Consider the following 16,513-nt stretch of genomic DNA (forward strand, 5'->3'; position numbering starts at 1 on the left):
CTGAGGGTGGAGTTTGCTCTTGTGTGCAAAGAAAACCTAACCAGTGGTCCAATCGTTGATGTTACCCGTCTCACAGCACGCACACTGCATGTTTATTGTGGTGGCTGTTAAACAATAACACTGTGGCGGTGACGAGAAATAACACTAACAATGTGTTTTTCATTTCCCAGACTCCACAGCACGGTACCACCATTAAGAGAAGGGAGCTCTTTACATGGGCAACAGTTGGCATAGATTATGCACAGCCAGCCTTCCAGCGAGGTCATTCTAAAGCATGAGTGATGGAAAATGATTGCATTGGAATTTCACTAACAGATTAACAGTGGTAAGCTGTGCAAATAACCACCTCTTTACTGTTGAACCACGTGTAGCTCAAAGTTCTCAACTTGACTCATAAAACATTTGTATTACGCTGAAGATAAGACAACAGTAGGCACGGCGGGCTGTGCATTTAAAGCAATTCCCTGGGCTGTAAATCTAAAGCAATTGCCTGCTCACACCTATTCCACCGGTTAAAAAGTGGCTGAAACTTCAACGTGCCAAAAAACGTCGCTTTGTTGAAAATGTGTTCTGTTGTAACATAAGGGTGAAAGCGAGACAATATTATCATTCAGATTTTCATAATAATTAATCAACTGGTTGGCGAAGTCTACGCCAAGACGTGATTTCTAGGCTGCTCTTTCTGGTAAACTATTTAGCGTTAACGCAGGTAACCAGGGCTGTAGTGGAGGGTAAACGCACGTAAACGCAGTTTACGCACCTCTGGAATTTTGGAAATAGCGTTTACGCACCTCTGAATAGCGTTTACCCACCTCTAAGTGGCGTTTACGCACCTCAAAGTTCCCTGCGCCTTGTATTCTTCCGTTGGAATAATCCGAAATAAACTTGGTGTAATTTTAAAACAGCTAAGACTACGTTTCCTATTGTTGAACATCTAAATGCCGTAGTCTGAATCATTTTAGTAGTCGTTGCGGGCGGAACGACCGACGGGGGTGAGAAGACAATAATATATCAGAGTTTACTGTCTAGGTCTAGGTATGATTTCAGGTACACAGAGTGTATATATTATTATATTTATATTGTTTATTAATAATTGATACAAATTAATTAACTAATGTTTTTATATGTCCTTGTTGAGGATCTGGTGACGCGACTACTTTGACTAATGCAACGTAAAGTTAACCTGTAAAGTTCCCAGCGAGCACTTATCCGTTAAAAATATGTTTCTTTGGAAAGCTCTGAAAAAATAATAATAATATAGCACACATTCCCGTATTCAAAAGCACGTTGAAGTTCGGTAAGAACATCGACGTCATTCCATTACGTCTAACAATCCCCCCTTTTTTTAAACCAATGTTGAACGTCAGCGTGACCCGCAGGAGTCTCTTAGACGTCTTTGTCATTGCGAACGGAAAAGCGCTCGTGGTGTAACGCGAGATACTTCACGTCCTCTGGACGACGACACTCCCACCGCGGAACCGCGGAACCGCGGAAGTTAAAGCTGCTCTTTATCTGCGTCTGTCTGTGCGCTCGGCTTCATTTCATACCTCGGGGGGGGGGGTTGTTTTCAGGACACGCGACATGTTGACCACCATCAAGAGCCTCAAAGTCTCCTACCAGCCCGTCAACGAGAAGAATACCTTCACCAATGGCGACTGCGTGTCGGGCGCGGTGACGCTGGAGCTGGCCAAAGAGTGCGAGATGGAGTCTTTGATGATTAAATTCAAGGGGAAAGCGGAGGTCCTGTGGACGGAGAGGTACGGACAGACCACCCACGTGTACCACTCCAAGGACAAGTACTTCAGCATCAAGCATTACTTCTTTGGAGGCAAAGATCTCAGAGGTGAGTGGGCGGATTCGTTAAGACGTTTAATGATTCAACACCGGGCAGCTTCTCGAGGCTCGTTGAACTTACAGCGGAAAAACAAAATATGACTTTGATATGCAGTTTGCAGTGTGGTGCACATGTGAGCTGAGGAGCACGCACACACGTGATGTTTATGTTTGTGCAGAGTAACGGATCAATTCACCGAGAGTTTCCACTCACTTGTTTCCGATTGCGTGAGAAGACAAGTGTCGATTCCGATATGAGCATTGTTTAAAATGCTTTTTATATTATGGTTTGTATTGTCATGTCAATCCGTCCCGCAGACGTGCAAGTAATGAGCAGTCATGTATGTTGTGAGGATTTGACGGCTGGTCCGGGGCGTGCCCCCCCACCATGAGCCACGGGAAAAGGAAAAAGAAAGGTTTATTATAGTAAAAATACATTCTACAAATAGTCAATATTTGTGTATTTGTGTTTGTGTAAATTAAATTGTCTGCACAAAAGATATTCTTTTCCTGCACATCCCAAGAAATTGGGATGGTATTTCTTGATATTTTCCTTTTGAACAAATATTTCATAGCTCAAGTTTTTTATTGCTTCTTCTTCTTCTTCTTCTTCTTCTTCTTATTCTTATTTTATTCTTATTTTTTTACTTTACAGATGACAATCAAGCCCTGCTGTCAAACCAGGGAGAAACATGTAAGTATTTTACTGTCATGGTCGATTAGTTCAAAATTGACAACTTGTAAATATTTGTGGAGACACTACTTTATCTATCTATTTTTTATCTATCTTTTACAGTTTCTAAGCTTAGTTTGTAGTTATTACCATTACTTGTTGGTTTTTCTGCCACAATGGCTTCTATTCCCGTGAGCTGGAATGAGGTAGAGACATGAAACTGAGCAATAGTTGGACCTAATGTGTGTTTCTCGCGCAGTATTACCCACATGGTGGCGCTGCTATCAATACCCAACAATGCCTCAAAACATGAAACACATTCTTCACACAAACCAAATACTCTGTGGGGCCAAACTGAAACACACACTGACCTCACAGGTCAACAATATTTTTAATTATTGTCTTATAGGATTATTAAGGGAATAACATTATTAAACATTTTTTTCCAGAATCTTGGTTATGTCTTATGTAGTTTTAAAAAAATCCTTCTTTCTGTAGGACATCCAAAGAGTTACATCCTGCAGTAATATTTTACACTTTCTTTTTGTTTTTCAGACAGCAATGTTGCTGCCCCGGGATGTCACGTATACCCATTCACCTTTCAGATCCCTTTCCTGTAAGTAATCATGTGGTAGTAATCATTTTGTGTTCATGAGTTGAACACAAAATTATTCTCTCAACGCCTAGTTAAAAAAAAAAGGAAAATATGTTAGTTACATATAATCTTCTGGAAAATATCTCAATCGATCAACCTTCGGTGGTATTTCATTTTCTTAAAGGTTTGAAGACGTTTTGTAAATAAGTCTTCAGTGTTCTTCTGCTCTTAGGAATACACCCTCCTCCTTCACTGGCAGTGTTGGTAAAATCGTGTACTCATTGGAAGCCAAGCTGAGCAGATCAATGAGGATTCCCACTAAGGATTCAACTACAATCAACTTTGTCACCAAGGAGGACTTCACCAGTCACCCTGAGCTGATGGTATTTGTATAGTTACATCATCTTTCCTGTCATTCCAAATGTGCATGCATTGCAGCAGTTGATGATATCCAGTAGTTCAGTTTTAGAAACCAACTCAGTTGGCACAGCGTTTCTTTGGCTAGCATTCACCGCAGACATTTGAAACACCAGAATAAAAGATAATAGATTGTTTATAAGTGTGTTTTTCTATCCCTTCCCCCACCTCTATTCCCTACATCTTGTCTTTTTTCAGACACCTCAGCATGAGTCTAAGGATAAGAAAATGAAAATCCTCAACTCCGGAATGGTAGCCATGGATTTGAATCTGGAAAAAACAGGATTCTTCCAAGGTGACGGCCCTTAAAGTTATATTGACACGTGTCGGTGTCATGCCAAGGACTATTCTGATATTTGCCCTGTTTTGCAGGAGAGGGATTAAAAGTCCTGGCCTGCATTCAAAACAATTCCACTCGCAATATCAAGCCCAAGTACTGTGTGTACAGAAAGCACAGCTTCTTTGCACAAGGGAAAAGAAAATGCTCTACCAAAGACCTCCTCAAAGAGGTGGGCGAGCCCATCGTTCCATCCGCCACGGAAAAGTTCACAAAGGTCATCCCCATCCCTCTCGATGCGGAGCCCTCCATCCTCAACTGCAGTATCATCAAAGCAGAATACAGACTCCGGGTAAAGCCAATGTCAAACTATGGTCACCAGTTACCGCCCCGTAACAGGGAGGCTTGAAGTTCTGTCTACCTACCAACAGTCAGTCATTGTGGTCTACTTCGACTAATATTTATTTTCTCGATTTGTATTTTTTATTTTATTTTAATGCTAAAAGGTTTAGAAGAAAGTCACCTTTACCGATCTGTCACTTAAATATATATGAGTTTGAGTATTTTACGGCCACATGATAATATATATGGTATACATGGTAAATAATATATACATCTTGCTTATTCTGCTGATAAAACAAAGTCCAACTGTGTAACATCTTCCATATCTTCTATAGGTCTACCTCGATGTCAAATATGCCTCTGACCCAGAGATCAAATTTGATATAGTTATCCTGCCGGCGCAGCAGGTTCCTGCTCTGCTGGGACCACAACTTGCTGCTTCCGACTTTGGATTGGAACCATTTGGGGGCGCAAACCCACCAGTCTGGGGCTTTGCACCACCACAACCACCAGCAGATCCTGGACCTTTGGATCCCCCACCTCCCTATGGAGCATATGGAATGTACCCTCCTCTGACAGATTTTGGAAATAAAGAGCAGTAACGGCACCATAAAGATACTTTTACGTTTTAAGGGAATGAAATAAAGAGAAACTATATATATATATTTATATATATATTACACTGTGTGTTACTTTATTTATTCTTTAAACTTACATTTTGTTATAATACCAGTTTGGTACAATCTGCCATCAAGTGTAGCTCTATTTACCTGCTGAAGCTACTTTCTTTTAGTCAATATACAATATATATTTAGAATGCATCAGGTAATTCTACTGTAATGCCCTTTGCACTGAAATTAAATTCTGTCAGATAGCAAGTGCACTATGTACAGTAATGGGAATGATTTCATGTGAACGTAAAATGTGTCATGAAGCGTATCACGTGAGTCATGAAACTCAAGCCAGGTATCACGCTCCACCCACAGAGGTGGCATCAGGAGGGCAGTGTGATGGATTATCTCACCACTGTTGCAGTTCAAGCCGCTGGTAAACAGTGTGCGCATGTGTGTCACTCACCTGTAGTCACGTAGGAAAAAGACCGGTTTAACCAGATGTGCATGCCTGAGAGCGGGTTAAAAACCCGAGCGGCTTACAGGCTTCGACTCCTTTTTGGGGATTTTGATTTTGCACACGATATTTCCTTTTGGAAAATGACCATCAAAACTTTTGCAATCGAATATGATGCCATCAACAGCAAAAACACCTTCACAAATGGAGATACCATTAATGGGAGAGTCATCGTAGAGGCCTCTAAGGAAACTACAGTCAAATCGCTTGTTTTTACAGCAACTGGAAAAGCTCGGGTCAGATGGAGTGAACATTACGGACAAAATCAGCATCATGTGTACTGGGCCAATGAAAAATACTACAATGTCAAACACCATATCTTGAGAGAGCAAAGACAAGATGGTAAAGTATCAAAACAATTCATTCTGGTCAATGCTTCATTAATACACTGTTAGAGGACTTATAATACATATTCTGTTTCAGGCACAGAGGTCATTGGCAAAGGAAGACACGTATTTCCTTTTTCATTCAGCATACCTGACAGGTGCCAGTTTATTCATTTATCCATATTTTAAACAGATATTTTACTTCTTTCAAGATCATTCTAAGTTTCTATATGTTTACCTGGCAGGAAGATTCCATCATCTTTCAAATCCAACACGGGGAAAATTGTTCACAAACTGAAGGCTGAGCTTAAACAATCAATGAAGCTGACAAAAGAGGCAAAAACTCACTTCATGTTTGTGTCCAAAGCAGACATGGACATTCCCGGACTTATGGTAAAATTTTATTTAATGACAAATGTTGTCTAAGCAGAAGAGAATGTTCTGATCTGAGCTTGAGTGTCTTTTCTCACAGGATCCTCAGCATGGCTGTAAGGACAAATCCGTCAAAGTTTTTGGCTCCGGAAACCTTTCAATGGATGTTCACACCCAGAGAATGGGCTTCAAGCAAGGTAACTATTTAATGCTTCGCGTGATGATTTAGATTCACAAGCATTTCCTTGTTCACTGGCCCACAGACCTTCCTGGGCTATTTTTGACGTTTTACCTCTTCCTCACTCACGGAAACAGAAGTTGCAATTCTTGTTTGGTGACGGTCCACTCCTCCCCGTCAGGAATTCCGTCACGCGTTGAACAGTTTTTGTTTGGGCGTGATAATGAGTTGATGCCGGCACAGAGAAGTCTTTGATGCTGCAGCACTTCCATACAAAACACAAACTAATTTCCCTGTGCTGCTCTCCACAGGAGTACTTGAAATACTAACCAGTGTGTTCTGGACATGCTGTGTACATTATAGCCTGAATGACATTGCATTTTGAGGCTGATTCAATACATGTAAAAAAATTTATAAACAAGGCTGGGGGACTCACTACATAGTAGTGGCAGTTTTATACAAGTTCTGACTTCTGACTAGTACATTATATATTGGTTCACGAGTGTGTATGAGACATACAACTTATATATAATGTATGCATTTATAATAACCAGATTATCAGATATTAATAACATACATTATCATTCATAAAACGGGTAGTGCTTAAGCATCCTGAAAAATTTCACCGTAAATGAACGGTAACTTACTGGCAGCAAGGACGCCAGGAATTTACCGCTATTTTACAGTATAATACCGTAAATGGCTTTTACACTATGTGACCGTAAAATGGATTACAGTAAATTGGCATGAACTTTACAGTGAATTAACGGTAAAATACTGGCAGCGGATGCCAGTAATTTGCTGTTTTTTTATGGTACACTGCCGCAGAATACAGTATGTTACCGTATAATGGATTACTGTATGTTACCGTAAACTAAACTACCGAACCAATTTTATTTGCATGTATACAATAATAAAAAAATGAATCATAAAATCATTAACGTGACGTTCAGGAGCAGTCGGTCACTCAAATGACTTTTAGACAATAAACACTTTGAATAATACAAATATTTAAAATCCTTACATTCCGAGCACCAAAACGATGGAAAAGGCGGGGCATGGGATAGGGAGGGTGTCCTGTGCAGCGCAAGGTCGGCAGTTCGAATCCTGGCTGGTCCCTGTGCCAAGTCAAAGTGTCCCTGAGCAAGACACCTAACCCCCAATTACTCCACATAAAATTATGTCAAACTATAGGCGTTTGGATAAAAGTGACAGCTGCATGTATAGTAATGTCCTGTAAGTCAAAGTCATCATCGTATCTCATGAGATACCATCTCATTATGATGACTTACAGCACCTGTTTTTTAGTGGCTGATTCACTGCACTTGTATGTGTATTTCCACCACTTCATAAAATATATTTAACATGCAGTTGAATTACGGTAGTCTGCTATTATCATAAATTGACACCTTTACCTGTTTATTCATGACATTGGCCGTTAATTTACAAGCAAGGGATGGAAATGTAACTGTATCTTACAGTTATTATGACATACTGTAAGATACCGTTAGAAATGCACCGCAAATTTACAGCAATTTGTTAGAGTGTAAGTAACAACAACAACAACAATTCACCAGCTTTCTTTTCTCCGTTTTACAGGCGAGGCTCTCCAGCTCACAGTTAAGGTCAGAAACAACTCATCGCGTTCAGTGAAGCCTAAATTCGTACTGTATGAGAAACAGAGTTTCTACGCAATGGGGCACAGGAGAATCTCCACAAATGAGATCCTTAAGGAGAAGATGGAGTCAATTGCATCTTCTGGAAAAGAGACTGTGACCAAGGTGATAACAATCCCCTGGGAACTACCTCCCTCCATCCTGAACTGTTCCATCATCAAGCTGGAGTACAAGCTGAAGGTAAACTTTATTCAATCATGGTCGTACGCTGTGAAAGGTTATCCTGCATTTGTCATTTCTGAGCCATTATGCTGATCTGTACATATATGGATTGTGGTTTTGTGGAATAGCTACTGATCGGAGGCTTGTAGGGGTACGTTTCTGTTTTCATTGTCTAATATGTCTCATTTGTACTTTTAGTTAGTGAACGAGGTTTGACTGCTTGGAAAATTACCAAGCAAATAATAGTAGTACCTTGTAAAGAGTCAAAGTGCATTGTGTTGTACTCTATTCTGCAAAGAAAGTTCAAATAATATAACATCTGTAATGTCCTTCATAGATCCATCTAGATATCAAATATGCTGCGGACCCAGAGATCAAACTCCCCATAGTCATCTTGCCATCCTCTGAGGTCCTGGCTGTAAAACCACCACCTGCCGCTGCTGGTTTTGGATTTGAAGCATTTGGGAACCCGGACGAAGTACCCTGGGGCATGCCGCCTCCATCACAAGCTCCATCCCAGGCTGCAGAGCCCCCACCGCCCTATGGGGCATATGCAATGTACCCCATTTACCCTAGTTGATCACCTTTTGATCATTTTGATCACCTTTTGATCATTTTGATCATTGTTGGTCAGTTTACAGCCATGATAGCGCCAAACATTTTTTTTAACCTATTTAATTGTGAATTTGTCATTTTTCTTTTCTGTCAGTATTATGTGTAACTTAACTGCATTTCATCACATAGATATAATTACTGTTTACTAAACATATAGTAAGACTGTTCATGTTACACTGTACATCACTATGCATCGAAATGTTTCCTAAAATTACACAATTTTCTACTATATTTTCTCAATCAATATTACAAAAGTGGGGTGGCTTTATATTCATACCTGTGTATGTACATATGTATGTACATATATACGCAAACTGTATCTCACGTATCAACTTGTGATTTTATTAACACACAGAGAAATTAAAATGTTTTTACAAACTTAAATTGTATTTCTACTAACAACTCTAAAATGTAAATAGTTCGCACAAATTATATTCTATATAATGAATGACAATTCCTGCAGATTGTCTCAGCACTTTGCAGATTTTCATCACTACAGAACAAATGCTCCATCATTAAACTATGGCAAGTTTAACGTATTAAAGTATTATCGTATATCAATGGGAAGCTGGAGGAAGTCTACTAACTTGGAATCTGTTAGCATTGGAACAGATGCAATTTGTTTTTACTTTGAGACCAAGTTGTTCGAGATGTTTCATTGGTCATATTTTTACTTTGTTTGGCCTAATTTAGCCTGAAAGGCTGCCAGCTCGAGTTACCTGCGTGAAGGTGACACCTGCAGCTCTCGATCACACGGTGTGAAACCGATACGGCTTGTGGAGAAGTCCACTGTTACACTAAATAAGGCAACCTTGCCCTGATCCTTGCTCATCGACGAAAGAACCCAATTCTTCACCAGCTTTGTTTAAGGCAAACTGGATAGGAAGGATCTATCACTACAGGAGGATCGTCCAGCTTTTTATCCGTTACCTTTGGTCAGGTTATCTGGCGCAAACTTGTCATGACTGTAAGGCATCTCTCGGTGGATTACAACAAGGTGAACGAACGAGGCGTCTTCTCCCCCGGTGACACCCTCTCTGGAAGGGTGACCGTGGTGACCAGCGGGGAAACCAAAGTGCAGTGTTTTTTGGTCAAAGCCAAAGGAAAAGCTAAAGTGAAATGGCACGAACAAGACGGACGAGCCGAAGGAATGCACGTGGACAGGAGGAAATACTTTTATTTTGAGCATATTATTATTCAGGACAAAAACAAAGGGGATGGTTAGTATTGTCACTCTGTCTGCCAAATAATATAGCCCTTTTGAATTGTATGATTTTCGTCTTTATGGTATTTTAACAAATGGAACAAATGTGCTTTTAACAAAAATATGTATTTTCTTAAGGTTCAGAAGTCATCCGCTCTGGGAGGCATGCGTATCCATTCACCTTTGTGATACCAAACACGTGAGTTTACTTTTATAATTATATTTATGATAAACAGGTTTCCTAACAAGCTATTGAAAAATAAATAATCTTCATTATGCATCGGAATTATTTGCCCACAGAGACATGCCTTCATCTTACGAGGGGAAATGGGGCAAGATAACATACAGTTTAAAAGCACAGTTGACTCAGTCGATCTGGCTCGTCCACAAAACCAAGACCAGGTTTCCTTTTCTCACCAAGTCTGAGTTCCCCTTCGCCTCCAAATCAGAAATGATAATCATCGGACTAAAGGTATGGAATAGATTGGCCTCCGTATGTGAATGCGTTTTTTTCTTTTCCCGCGTGTGTTCATGTTATAATAATCATCCATTTCAGCTAATGCCGTATGTTTGTACTTGTCAGGAACAACAGAGTGTGACTAGAATTTCATTTTACGGCTCTGCCAAGGTTGCTCTGAATGTTTCCTCCGAAAAACTGGGAGTAAAGCAAGGTAAACAGATTTTACTAAAAACATGAATCTTTTTTTAATGAGTTGTCTCAACCGAAGCCCTAATGGTGTGACCCCCCCCCCTGAATATGAACAGGCGAAGCAATGGGCGTCTCTGTGCAGGTACTCAACCACTCTGCACACACAGTAACACCCAAATTCTACCTGTGTGAAAAGCAGACCTTCGCCGCCGACTCGAAGAGGATTGTGCACACAAATGAAACCCTCTTTGGGACAGGGGACCCTATTGCAGCTCAAACCTGTCAGACCAAAACCAAAGTCCTGAGCATACCCACGCAACTCCACCCAACCTTCTTCAACTGCTGCATGATGAAGCTTGAGTACAGACTCAAGGTATTTATACACGTGCATGTTGGGCCATGCACGATAACAACAGCAACGCCACACTGGCTGCGTGAGGGTGAGCACGTGGGAGACTGGGAGACAAAGGGGGGAGGTAGGGGGGGTCAGAGGGGACAGCCCCGGTGTTGGACATAGTGTTGTATTACAGACCGATCTGTTCAGTCCTGTTCTCCTGTTCCCAGCCTGCTCTCTGGGGGCCCGAGCGAAGCCGTCGTAACTGCACAATCTTGAGTGGATACGATACACAGCGGCCTCACGTGTTTCTGTGGTTGCAGGTCGTTCTTGATGGGCCACGAGACTCAGAAATCAAACTTCCCCTGGTCATCCTGCAGGACTCGCCTCAACCGCATACGCAAAAACCAAAGAGATCCATCTGGTTTCACAACCTTCCTGGTTAAATACATTCATTAGATCACGAGGCAGATGTGCGTGCGTTTCATGAGGAACGCGCAGAAAATAATAACACAGAATAACTGTTTAACGTTGCTCAAGCAATGGAGGTGGTTCGAACTCAGTTAAATGAGTTCGAACCACCTCCATTGCTTGATAATAAATAGTTGTTTACTCTCTTGTCCACTAGATGGAGATGTGTGACACAAAGTAATAAATTATTCATTTTAGTATTTGAAAGAAATATATATTTCTGCAATACAAATCTGTAAAACCTATAAATTGTACTGATGTGTACTTGAGTAAATGTATTTATGTACCCTCTGCTACTGGAGTAGCCTACACGCTAGTTAAAGTGAAAACAGACACTAAGATACTAATTGATTTGATGTGAATAATTTAGATTTAAGAACTCATTTGTTGTCCCAATCCTGTTGTTGACGTGTCAGTCAGAGAGAATTAGATGCTGGAGGGGTTTCATCTCATCTTTGGCCATGGACTAATAGAGGAAAGAAACAAAGGCACATTTACGATTCTAACAGTACATGTGTTACCCAACCGGCCGTCCTTAAGTGAAACCAGGCCCATGTTCTTGACAGAGACTCAGAGATCTTTTCCTGCCCAGGAGGGGAAACATGTTGAGAACTGAGCATTTCATGGTTGGGATCCATCCTGGAAACATTAGATCTGGCTATTGTGACACCACATGCTCGCAGCACTCCCACCTGCCCAGAGGGAGAGAGGGAGAGAGACAGAGACGGGGCAGTGTTCGGTTCCTCCGCACAAAGAGGTCTTCACAATCTCACGTCTAGCCCACAAAGCAGCAATTAGCGCCTTTATTTTTATTACAAAAGCACAAGAGCATCCACCAAACACAGGCGTCACATTCTTCTGTTCAGGTGCACATGTTCTCTGCGCTGCTGGTGTACGATTGAAAAATGATGCAGATATTTCAACTCACATTTGCTGCATGTGACTTGTTTTGTGTTACTTGAGCCTGTTAACATGTATTAATATTTGAGTGGAAAGACATTAAATGTAATTCAAATTGTTTGTCAAACTTATGGTAAGTGTCTGTAATACCTCTGATAGTATAATGACTGTGTGTGTGAGGACTGAATCTCACAAAATCTTGGAAAAATACGGTCTAAAAGCTTTGATCGGACAGCTCATAATTTTGTTTTAAGTAGCACAAGATACAGCGCAGATGATAAATTGGTCAATTCTGCATCCTATAACCGTGAAGCAGCGGGCTGCTTCTTAAATCAAACAGAACAGTGACTTTAAGAGAGAGAGATTCCTCTGATGCCGCAATTTACACCTGTATGATGAAGACGTCTCCAGAGCAGCACTTTCATGTCATTCCTTTCATTTTTGGCAACAGTCATGGTGTCGGCTGTTCTGTAGCAGAGCCTGCCTGGTAACCGCTCTGGCTCCGTGCACAGTGTGCAGGCTGTCAGCCAGCCAGCTCCCTCCACACACACACACACGCGCGCACACACACACACACACACACGCACGCACGCACGCACACACACCACGCACACACACCACGCTTGGTTTTGGAGAAGGGGTAGGGAGGTGTGGCCTTTTGCACCTCCCACCTCCGTAGCCAGAGCTAGCACCATGACAACCATGCGGGCCTGCTGGCGACTCCCTGTCTTCATCGGCCACGGTTGCCATGGTAACTCCCCAAAGGGGCTCCCGCAGATCAGCGGGATGGCCGTCCAGTTGACTAACCCTCTCCCAGCTGGAGAACGGCTGCGAGAGCCAGCAAGAGAGCGGAGTGAAGGAGAAAGGAGGGTATGCGTGTAGTGTGTGTTGTGTGTGTGTGTGAATGTGTAGGATGGCAGAGCAGAGCTGGAGGATGGAGAGCGAAAGAGAGAGACAGGTGGAGATAGACATTGTGCTGGAGAGGGAGAGAGAGAAGGAGAGAAAGGAAGAAGACCTCAGAAAGAAGCACAGGAAGAACCTGCTCAAGCGACCTCTCTGCCTACTTACAGCCGGACGGAAAAGCTTGGATGAAAATACACATTATGTTTAACGGTAGTCACAATTCTTTCTTAATAGCCTCTACCCGGGATAGCATGAGCAGCTTTGATTCAACACCTGCCTTTGATGGATTGGGAACATGCTCCCTTTTTTCTTTCCCTAACAACTGACACGTTAAGATTATTCTAACAAAAACTGTGTTTTTCCTAATTTTTCAATCAAGTCAGTGACAAGTATCACGTATTGAGGCCACAGATGACCCTGAGTAAGTAGTGTGGTCGGTGAAATAAATGGCAGTATGGGTCAGTTGGCTGGAGAGGACTGAGGGACCTTTTCTACTCTATAATTGCTCCAAGCTGTGTCCCCTTGAAGTTCCGTGTGTATAAAAGGATCCGGAGCATCCAAAGCTGAGCCTCATTCAGACCAGTGTAAATTAATTTAAAGCTCAGATTTTATTTTCATATTCACATTGTTTACCCTCTTTACTATGGTGATGTCATCCATGCTTCAATACCACACGTAAAAGTACATCATGATGAATATTTTATTTTGGAAAAGGAGAGAGATAAACTTCCCATAGTAAACATTTTCTGATCTATTATAAGTGCAGAAAAGTTTGATTCTTCTTTTTCATATAAAATCCTTCTCATTATTTTAAACGTATAAAAAAGTGACACAAGGCAATTCTGTCAGTGTTACAAGAAGGCAAAGTTGCCAAAACATTCTATACTAATTCAATTAATCTACAGTTTCTCTTTTTTTTTTTTTTTCCATTATACGTGCAATAACACTTCTATCCTAAAACTAGTTCTACATAAAGTCTGTGACTATATTGTGCACTTGTAGTGGTAACCTTTGGAATTACAAACGGTTTTTCGGTTTAAAAAAAAACCTCCCTCGACACAAGTTGTTTGATTACAGAAAGGATATAAAAACGAAACAAAAGAAGCAGTCCAACGCTATTTATGAAACTCAGAGAAGCACCCCCCCCTGCACAGGTGGACGTTGCATATCTTGCAGCCGAACACGCTCTCGTGACGCAGTCCCTTGTTGGTGCAGTTCCTGCAGCGGCGAGAGCGCTCCGACATGCGCTCCAGGCGATGCCCGTACTCTATGGGGGAATCTGCGTGTCTCTTACGGGCCGCCCGCTCCATGCCCCTCGCCCCCTGGTAGTCTCCAATCAGCTGCTGCGCCAGGCGTACCCGGAAGTGGCGCTGGGTGAACTGCTTGCCGTTGAAGCCCGCCGGCGGCGTCCCCCCTCTGCTCTCCCTCAGGATGACGTAGGCGTTGACGATGCACAGATTGACGTAGAACCACAGGAAGTAGCGCCACCACTTCTTGCACGGCCGGCCCACCTGGTAGCACTCTCTCAGCTGGTCACACAGCTCGACCCCCCTCATGTTCTCCTGGTACAGCAGCAGGGGCAGAGGCCGGGGCACGCCGAGAGACGGGCCCGAGCAGTTCACGCCGTCGCCCTCCTCCTCGCCGTCCGCCTCCGGGTGCTGCCGCCCCGGGCTGATGCCCACGATGCCGGGGGCGGAGTTGGTGGAGAGGCAGCTGACCACCTTGGCGTCCCGTGTCACCGTGGCGACCAGGTTGCCCCGCTGACACTGGTAGAACTCGCCCTGCGACAGCTTCCCGACGTTGCTGGGGCGCAGCACCTCGGGGTAACCCCTGCGTCCCGGCTGGGTGGGGCCGCAGGCGTACAGCCCGTCCCTCAGCAGCCGCTGGAGGAGGGGCACCGAGGTGAAGAAGCCGTCCATGAAGACGTGGTGGTACTGGCGCTCCAGGCCGCGCACCAGGGAGGTCGCCACCCGGTAGCCCAGGGAGGCCGCGGCCTCGTCTTCGTCGGGCTTGCCCACGTAGATCTGGGCCCGGTGGCAGAAGCCTGTGCGCGAGTCGCACAGCATCCACACGGTCAGGCCTTTCCTCAGGGGCTTGGAGGGCATGCACTGGGCGGGGGGGAAACGTCCCTTGGCCACAATGGCGCACTTGTCTATGGTCAAACAGCGGTTGGGCGCGTACGAGTCCCACATGGTGTTCTCCACCACGTCCAGGAGAGGCCTGATCTTGAAGAGGGCGTCGTACCCGCGCTCCCCGCGCGCGGGCTCGGTCTCGCGGTCGCACAGCTGCAGGTACTGGGTGAGCTTCTCGAAGCGCCGGGCCGTCATTGTTTTTTTAAAGCCCGCGTTGCCTATGAAAATGTCACTGGCCCAGTACATGCCGGTGTCCGGCAGCTGGTTGATGCCCATGAGGACGTTCAGCCCCACGTACGCCCGCATCTCCCTCACGTCCGTGGGGTGCCAGTGGGGGTCGGATTTTCCGCTCCTCCTCTGCCGGTAGAGGGCGTGTTTGTTTGTTTGTTCAACCATGTGTTCAAAAAGAGAATCGGGGAAGAGCATCCGGAAATAGTCGCGGGCGTCGGCGTCGTCCCCCAGCGAGTGCTGCGGGCCGCTGGCGGCGGCGAAGGGCTCGATCGCGATGACCTGGTCGGGTTCGCCCCAGAAGCCCGCCGACGCGCAGTCCTCGTCCGAGTCCTCCTCGAAGCCGAAAAAGCTCCGGCGCTCCTCCTCCTCCAGATCGGAGAAATCGATGTCCGAATCGTTCGAGGCGTCGGTGTCGGAGCAGTTGGCGGAGGTGGAGTAATAGCAGTCCTCCGCGTACTCCTCCTCGTCGTGGTGGTGGTGGTTGATCCCGTTGCTCCCGGTGACCAGAATTATGTTGCAGCCTCCCCCCGCGAGGAAGCCGGCCGCGTCCGCGCACTCCGCCGCCGCGGCCGGGAATCCATTCTCCCCCCTCGCCGCCGCCGCCGTCCTCCTCGTCGTCGTCGTCTTCGTCGTCGTCGTCCTCCTCCACCTCCTCCTCCTCCTCCTCCTCCTGCTGCTCTCTTACTCCGTTTTCCTCGTCCGAGTCCGGCTTTCTGTACGGAATCTCGAACCACTTCACATCGGCCGAAAGATTAAGCGGAGAGTCCCGGCCGTCGCACGCCGCGCTACTTTCTGCGTCCGCGCTAGTTTCCAAGATAGTAAAAAGCTCTCTCCCTTTTCTTGCCGTCGCCATGTCGGGGTATGAAAGTGCCCCTGCATGAGTCTTTTTATGTATATTTTCCTCAACGTGGGGGGAAAAAAATATCCGCACGAAACCCACTCGCGACGTGCGCTTAACGGAAGCCTCTTCTCGAACAATACATTAAAAAAAATGTTTAAAAAAGCCCCCCCAACTTGCTGGCTCGCGGACCTATGCGGCGTTTCTACGCGTGATTCTCATTGTTTCCGCTCGCTGGCGTTTCTGGGGCTTTGCAG

At 44.4% G+C, this 16,513-nt stretch overlaps 3 protein-coding genes across 4 annotated transcripts; all 3 read left to right on the forward strand.

Moving 5' to 3' along the window:
• The first annotated feature begins 1,375 nt into the window (after positions 1-1,375).
• LOC120831099 (arrestin domain-containing protein 3) lies at positions 1,376-4,817 on the forward strand. The gene is made up of 7 exons (XM_040196251.2): positions 1,376-1,843; positions 2,489-2,527; positions 3,062-3,122; positions 3,334-3,484; positions 3,717-3,813; positions 3,891-4,147; positions 4,473-4,817. Exons 1-7 carry the CDS (start codon positions 1,582-1,584, stop codon positions 4,737-4,739), a joined length of 1,134 nt encoding a protein of 377 aa, XP_040052185.1. The 5' UTR covers positions 1,376-1,581; the 3' UTR covers positions 4,740-4,817.
• LOC120831098 (arrestin domain-containing protein 3) lies at positions 4,473-8,972 on the forward strand. Its single transcript, XM_040196250.2, has 6 exons — positions 4,473-5,607; positions 5,689-5,749; positions 5,837-5,984; positions 6,064-6,160; positions 7,741-7,997; positions 8,317-8,972. The coding sequence occupies exons 1-6, from the start codon at positions 5,250-5,252 to the stop codon at positions 8,557-8,559; spliced, it is 1,164 nt and encodes a 387-aa protein (XP_040052184.2). The 5' UTR covers positions 4,473-5,249; the 3' UTR covers positions 8,560-8,972.
• A 145-nt stretch (positions 8,973-9,117) lies between these two features.
• On the forward strand, positions 9,118-12,279 carry LOC120831100 (arrestin domain-containing protein 3-like). 2 transcript variants are annotated; one of them, XM_040196252.2, is made up of 6 exons: positions 9,118-9,814; positions 9,937-9,997; positions 10,099-10,270; positions 10,382-10,469; positions 10,564-10,820; positions 11,105-12,279. In XM_040196252.2, the coding sequence occupies exons 1-6, from the start codon at positions 9,556-9,558 to the stop codon at positions 11,225-11,227; spliced, it is 960 nt and encodes a 319-aa protein (XP_040052186.2). In that variant the 5' UTR covers positions 9,118-9,555; the 3' UTR covers positions 11,228-12,279. The 2 variants fall into 2 exon arrangements, with proteins under 2 accessions (XP_040052186.2, XP_077942890.1); XM_078086764.1 differs by having other exon boundaries at positions 10,564-12,279.
• The last annotated feature ends 4,234 nt before the right edge of the window (positions 12,280-16,513 follow it).

Source organism: Gasterosteus aculeatus, chromosome 13 (assembly GCF_964276395.1).
Source record: "Gasterosteus aculeatus chromosome 13, fGasAcu3.hap1.1, whole genome shotgun sequence".
NCBI lineage: Eukaryota > Metazoa > Chordata > Actinopteri > Perciformes > Gasterosteidae > Gasterosteus > Gasterosteus aculeatus.

Bases quoted from the DNA above. Each gene is read 5' to 3' on its own strand.
- LOC120831099 (XM_040196251.2), top strand. From the start codon at position 1,582: ATGTTGACCACCATCAAGAGCCTCAAAGTCTCCTACCAGCCCGTCAAC. The intron at 3,485-3,716 runs GTATTTGTATAG...GTCTTTTTTCAG, and splicing joins CCAGTCACCCTGAGCTGATG to ACACCTCAGCATGAGTCTAA. The intron at 3,814-3,890 runs GTGACGGCCCTT...CCTGTTTTGCAG, and splicing joins AAAAACAGGATTCTTCCAAG to GAGAGGGATTAAAAGTCCTG.
- LOC120831098 (XM_040196250.2), top strand. From the start codon at position 5,250: ATGTGCATGCCTGAGAGCGGGTTAAAAACCCGAGCGGCTTACAGGCTT. The intron at 5,985-6,063 runs GTAAAATTTTAT...CTTTTCTCACAG, and splicing joins TGGACATTCCCGGACTTATG to GATCCTCAGCATGGCTGTAA. The intron at 6,161-7,740 runs GTAACTATTTAA...TCCGTTTTACAG, and splicing joins GAGAATGGGCTTCAAGCAAG to GCGAGGCTCTCCAGCTCACA.
- LOC120831100 (XM_078086764.1), top strand. From the start codon at position 9,556: ATGACTGTAAGGCATCTCTCGGTGGATTACAACAAGGTGAACGAACGA. The intron at 9,815-9,936 runs GTTAGTATTGTC...TATTTTCTTAAG, and splicing joins GGACAAAAACAAAGGGGATG to GTTCAGAAGTCATCCGCTCT. The intron at 9,998-10,098 runs GTGAGTTTACTT...ATTTGCCCACAG, and splicing joins ACCTTTGTGATACCAAACAC to AGACATGCCTTCATCTTACG.